A 6,016-nucleotide genomic window follows, 5' to 3' on the forward strand; every position below is an offset into this window, starting at 1 on the left:
GGGATGGGTAGAGTTAATACTTTTTCAGTCGTCTGATTTTATTTTTGATGTTATTTTTGAAGAAAATTGGCGTTGGACATTTTCAGTAACGACAGAAATGTTGGCTGGCTACACTGCTGCGATAATAACATAAAAAGCAAGCGCACCCAGAAACCTGCGTTTGAACGACTCAAAGTAGGTCCATAGGCAAATTTGTTAAAATCTTCAATTTCTCGAAAACTATTTATCCCTCAGCGTACTGGCTTTTCAGGGCAGTTTATATTCATAAGCCGAACATTCCCTGATAGTTTCCATCCCCTGGGGTAAAAAATTAAAAGATAAAAACAACCCCCAAAAGTCAACGGTCGAACCAGCAACATGGAGCCGAGCTGGACAGTAACCCAGCACCCAACCGCATGCGCCACCAGAACACAATCTAGACCAGCTCTCAGACAACGGTATAAGAGTAACAGGGGGTTCAGGCCATCCCATTGGCTGGGAGCGCGGCCCGAGCCGTGAAACAGGCGAAATCGGGGTGTTTTTTTCGAGATCGGCCTGCCGAAAAGGTGCTTTCTCGGGCCGACCGGGGCGCAGGGCCGCGCGCCCAGCCAATAGGCCAATAGGTATGAATAGTTTTCGAGAAATCAAAGTTCTAAAAATTTCGAACTACGACCCTACTTTGAAACGATATAAAACTGGTTTCCCAAAGCGTGAGGGGATCACCCATTTCAGGATCTGTTCAGTTGGTGGCTCAGAAAGTTGCATGCTGGACCGCTGGTCGATTCGGCTCTCCGTGTCGTAGGTTCGACTCTTGACTTTTGGGGGTATTTTTTTATTTCTTTATTTTTTTACCCCAGCTAATGAAGACTAGCCAGGAATGTTCGGCCCATGAATATAAACTGCCTTGCAAAGCCCGGTCGCTGAGGGATGAATAGTTTTCGAGAAAAGTTCTAAAAATTTTGATTTCGGTTTCCCGCTTAGTTTAAGCGAATTCTGTTGATTTCGATTAATTTTTATCCTGATGATTCCCAGGCAGGTGTACACATGATTCCCGGAGTTATTGCCCCCTCGGTCATGTCTTAGCCTGGACACGCCGTATACTTACTTTTCATTGCCTTTGCTAAGTAATTAGTGACTTGAATTTATTGGCAAAGGTGTCGCAATAAAAAGTATAACTCTTATTTTCTGTTAAGAAAGAAATCTTTGCATAAAAAATTCATTACTATCCCACTCATGAATAAAATCAGAACTGAACGCCTGCAAATGCTATCACCGCTCGCAAAACTTTTGTGTATTACTTACAATATTCACTTGAGTGCAATCATAGTGTTATGTTTTCACAGGACCTGAACGCCAACCCTGCAGACCTTCCGGACAGCATCGTACTGATCCGGCTGATTGAAAACGACGGCGCAACGCCTCGCAAGAAGTATAGCTTGGAGGATGCAGAGGTCCAGCAGCTGCGGCGCGGAGTGGAAGCTGGGCGGAAGGTGGTGGAGCTGCTGCAGCTGGTGATGCCCAAGGCCGTGGAGGCCCTCATCCGCCAGCTGGACTCGTTGGTCACCCAGCTGCGCCAGGTGGAGGAGGCCCTTGAGAGGAAGGTTCAGCGGGCTGCAGGCGGCGAGGAGGACAGCACCACGGTGGTGGAGCAGGTGAAGCTGGCGGTGCAGCTGGAGGACAACCTGCGCCTGCTCACCGCAAAGAAGTGCAGCGTCGTAGCGGAGGACGACGGTGCCACCTGGACGGCCTGGGCCGAGCTGGGTGGATTTGGCGACATCCTGAGGCTTCTGCTGCTGCAGCTGCGCGCGAACGGCGAGCTGGAGAAGGTAGGCCACCAGGCAGACGGACCAGATGTTGATCCCCTCTGTTTCGTGCTATTAGTGTATTTCGGATAACGGAGGAAGAAGAATAGAGGGTAGAACATAAAGGTTCCTGATTGGTCGGGCCTTCACCCCCTCTACCGGCGTGACGTAGGGGCGGGAAGCTCTCGACCAATCGGGAACGTTTCTGTTCCATCCGCTCTTCATCTTCCTTCGCGTTAGCCGCAATACACTATACCGTTTCTTTTTCTGTTTTTTGGCAGGTTGAGGATGCCGCTTGTACACCCAGTCCTGGAGTTTACGTTGGACCACCTATTATCTCGGTCTTAAGGACAAAGGAAGACGATTGTGAAGATGGCCATTTAAAGGTCAATGACCTTCTTCTAGACAGGCAACGGTGGAGGTACGCGCGCAGCCTCAAGAGCTCACACGCCGACGGTCTGGAGGGGCTCCTGTCTGTCGTGGCGCCTCAGCTCGAGGAGCTGGAGATCCCGCGGCCGGTGCAGCCGAGCGTGATGGTGGAGGTGGAGAAAATGAAGTCTCTCAAAAGACTGGAAGTAAGATGCGTCGATGACTTGGACTACGCTGACCTCCCGCTGCAGCTCGAGGAGCTCGCGATTCGTTCTCCCTGTGAAAATCAGCTGCGATGTGTGGGTCGGATGCCCCGGCTGCGCAGCCTGCAGGTAGACGACTACCTTGGACCTAATGTGAGCTTCGCTCCCTCGCAGCATGGAACCCTGCGGTGGCTTAGTTTGTGCCTCAATACAAAGCACAAGTCAACCATGATGTCGCTCATCCGCGCCTACGCCTCGTCAGTGCAGGAGATCGTGATATTCTGTAGCGTCGGTGATGATTATCTGAATAAAGGATTCTACTTCCCCGACCTGGGCGAGGACTTGGCGGCGTGCGGCCTGCTCGCCCTGCGACGGCTCGTCCTCGATCGGCCTGCAGCTGACCCATGCACCGACCAGGTCGCTGCCTGCCTGCTGCAGTGTCGGACCATCGGAAGCTCCTTGCCTTCATATGTCCAAGTGGTCTGCGAAACGTGTCACATGTCGCCATTCTAGGGGGAATGCCTCCAGTGTACTTTTAACTTCTAGCCTGCTTCTTGAATGTGGTTGTGGCTGTAATGGCGAGCAAAACGTTTACCCTTCCTGTTGTTTTACACATACATACCGTCGTGTATTTGTCTTTTGTACAAATGCTCTTAAAGTAATTCTCACTGTGGAGATTGTTTTCCAGTGCTTTTTAAAGTTTAACTGGTACTTCACAAAAATAAAAGGAGTAATACTTGAAAGGTGTTCATTTCTATTAAATATATTGCCTGAGAGCCTAGATGCGGCCGTCGACCACAGTGGAAGTCAGTTGAGGTCGGGCGTCATGGGCGGTGGAGCCCCTGTAGACCGACTCCACGCTAGGCTCCGCACACCTGCAGCCGGCCGGGACAGACCTCCTCGGGCCGAGCGCCTGGCGGGTAGGCAGCCCGCGGGCGTCGCTGTGTGGCCGGCCGGCCCAGCCAGCCGGGCGGCCGCGGGGCGCAGCGTTCAGCAGGAGAGTCCACTTGAATCAGAGTCTTCTCTCGTTTACAACTATACGTTGACCTTATACAGGCATTCACAAGTCAGCGCGATTGTTTTTCCCCTCCGGCCGTCGCTAACGCCAGTCGGGTTGGCGCCCTGCGGTGCAGCCGGCAGGCGCGCAGATTAACTCTTGCACAATATTAACCCAATGCGGTTTTGCATACCGTCTCCTTCAAGAAGACTTTTTACGAGGAGGGAGGAGGCAGCCCGCTCACATCCGCATGCGCTAAGGCATGGCTAAAGTAAAACTACAACAAACTGGAGTTTACGGGTCCGTCCTGCATTGGCACCAGCCTTCGTGACGACGAATGGGCTAGTGAGTGAGCCTCCGTCCCCGGCTGCCATGAGTAGTGATTGTCGGCATCTTGACCAGCGCGAACAGACGACCACGCCCTCGCGAGGCTTGGCAGCGGACCGGCATAGAGGCCCACTGCGTTCGTATTTACGCGCGCCGCGCCCACCGCCTTGTGCGGCCGGCCGCCGGCAAATGAAAACAGTGCAGCAAGCAAGCAGCCGACAGCCGGCGTGTTGTGGACCCGATCATAACCTGTCCTGCTTGCAGAATCGTCAACCAATTTTAGACTGTTGTGCTGCTATTGGGGTCACAAAAACAGGTTGCATACTTTCCCCTATCCCTGTTCTTGCTCCTGGGAAGATTTGTATGACCTGTCGCAGAAGTGTTCAACTCATCTCGTTCTGGCCACCTGCCAGACAACTACATTTTGAAAAGTTAAGAACTGGTTCACAGCAACGGAACAGGTAGATTGTTTTGGATACTGAATTTCTCAATGCTGTCTTGCTTTTCTATTCATAAACGTTTTAATATGATGTGACTGTTGGAGCTACTGACCCAGTGAATTTTCATTATGTACTCATAAATTCCAATCATACAAAACTTATAGAATTGTGGTTTTGTAAGGTATGTTGATTCAGACAACATATTTTCTCAAAGTGTGCCAATCCTTCTCTATTTTTACAGTGATGGAACTACAGTGTGACATTTGCTTTAATCTATTTGACCTGGACCACCACCGTCCAAAGAGCTTGATCTGTGGACACACCATTTGTCAAGAGTGCGTGCAGAATCCTGGCTTGGGAGGGAAGTGTCCAACTTGTAGAAAGGTGAGTAAATAGTTTGTGAATCTGCTACAATTTTACATTCTATTTACCCTACCAACAGAGATTCGTCACAAAACATCAGTTTGACGTATTAGTGATGTGAAAATTACGTTTTGGGGTCCAATAATACGTTATAGTGATGCGAATTTTGATGATTTTGATGGTTTTTGACTAATCTCTATTGGTAGGGTAGTTTATCATATGTTCTTTACTTTGTATGGATGGGTGGTTTAATGTAAGGTGTTTTGATCTCCTTTACTCAGGGAAAAAACAATAAAAAGAAAAATGTTATATAGAGAAGTCCACTTTTAATGAACTTCAAAAACAAGTTATTTCAAAAACATTGAATTCTGTGAATCCATGTTACTGTTATCTCAAATAAACAAAATGTTACTACCAATCAATAATGAACTTAACTTCAATTGGAAGCGTCGCACTGTTTGATAGTGATACAATTGTAAACATTTAAAATCCCACAAAATTATCTAGAAAAAAACACTGCTCTCATTTTACTAGTTTGGCAGTGTGGATGAAATTTTTTTTTTCTGAATGACAACTTATCAGCCATATTGTATGTTCACAGGACCTGAACGCCGACCCTGCCGCCCTCCCCGACACTATCGCTTTGATCCGCCTGATTGAACACGACGGCGCGCCTCCTCTCAAGAAGCCCAGGACAGAGGAGACAGAGGTCCGGCAGCTGCGGCGGGGCGTGGAGGCAGGACGGAAGGTGGTGGAGGTGCTGCGGCTGGTGGTGCCCAGGGCCGTGGAGTAGGGTACCTCGAAAAACACCGTTTTTCGAATCTGATTTCGGCTCGGGTGGATAAATGTTCTATCCAGTAACACTATTAACGGTCTAAAATATTATTTCGATCGGATAAAATCTTCAGCCTCCACAGCGGCCTCAAAGTTTAGCATGGAGCTCTTATGGGAAAAAAGCGTAAACACTGAAATCTTACATTGGAGGGTTCCTGTCATATAATACGCTGTTTTAATTTTTAAAAATGCAATCTACGCATAAAAACGCATCCAGAGATGTGCCACTTGTCATATGAGTACCCGTCCGTTATGACCAAGGCGCTGTCAAAAAAGCTGATTTTGCGTCAAAATTGCAAATTTTGGTCATACAAGCTGGGTACATATGACATGAAGGAGCACATCTCCGGAAGCGTTTTCACGCGTAGATTCCATTTCTACTAATTAAAACAGCGAAATTTTCAACTGGAACCCTCACGTAAAAAATTTCAGTTTTTAACCTTTTTTCCCATAAGAGCTCCATGCTTAACATTGAGGCCGATGTGGAGGCTGAAGATTTTATCCGATCGAAATAATATTTCACACCGTTAATAGTGTTACTGGATAGAACATTTATCCACCCGAGCCGATATCAGATTCGAAAAAAAGTGTTTTTCGAGGTACCCTACCGTGGAGGCCCTCAACCGCCAGCTGGACTCGTCGGTCGCCCAGCTCCGCCAGGTGGAGGAGGCCCTGGAGAGGCAGGTGCAGCGGGGGGCGGCG

General features: G+C 48.8%; 3 protein-coding genes across 3 annotated transcripts in view; all 3 read left to right on the top strand.

Annotated features, from left to right (window-relative positions):
• Positions 1–1,326: 1,326 nt before the first annotated feature.
• LOC113212502 (uncharacterized) lies at positions 1,327–3,096 on the top strand. The gene is made up of 2 exons (XM_026431224.2): positions 1,327–1,805; positions 2,063–3,096. The coding sequence occupies exons 1-2, from the start codon at positions 1,494–1,496 to the stop codon at positions 2,864–2,866; spliced, it is 1,116 nt and encodes a 371-aa protein (XP_026287009.2). The 5' UTR covers positions 1,327–1,493; the 3' UTR covers positions 2,867–3,096.
• Positions 3,097–3,915: 819 nt separating this feature from the next.
• LOC113212524 (E3 ubiquitin-protein ligase RNF182-like) lies at positions 3,916–5,399 on the top strand. Its single transcript, XM_052270744.1, has 3 exons — positions 3,916–4,138; positions 4,359–4,501; positions 5,082–5,399. Exons 2-3 carry the CDS (start codon positions 4,361–4,363, stop codon positions 5,271–5,273), a joined length of 333 nt encoding a protein of 110 aa, XP_052126704.1. The 5' UTR covers positions 3,916–4,138; positions 4,359–4,360; the 3' UTR covers positions 5,274–5,399.
• Positions 5,400–5,528: 129 nt separating this feature from the next.
• Positions 5,529–6,016, top strand: part of LOC127750126 (uncharacterized) — a 1,875-nt gene continuing 1,387 nt past the window's right edge. The window contains exon 1 of the mRNA XM_052270741.1: positions 5,529–5,998. The gene's annotated coding sequence lies outside the window, so the exon portion shown is untranslated. The remainder of the gene's footprint in view (positions 5,999–6,016) is intronic.

This window comes from Frankliniella occidentalis, unplaced genomic scaffold, assembly GCF_000697945.3.
Source record: "Frankliniella occidentalis isolate FOCC.00 unplaced genomic scaffold, Focc_3.1 Scaffold136, whole genome shotgun sequence".
Lineage (NCBI taxonomy): Eukaryota > Metazoa > Arthropoda > Insecta > Thysanoptera > Thripidae > Frankliniella > Frankliniella occidentalis.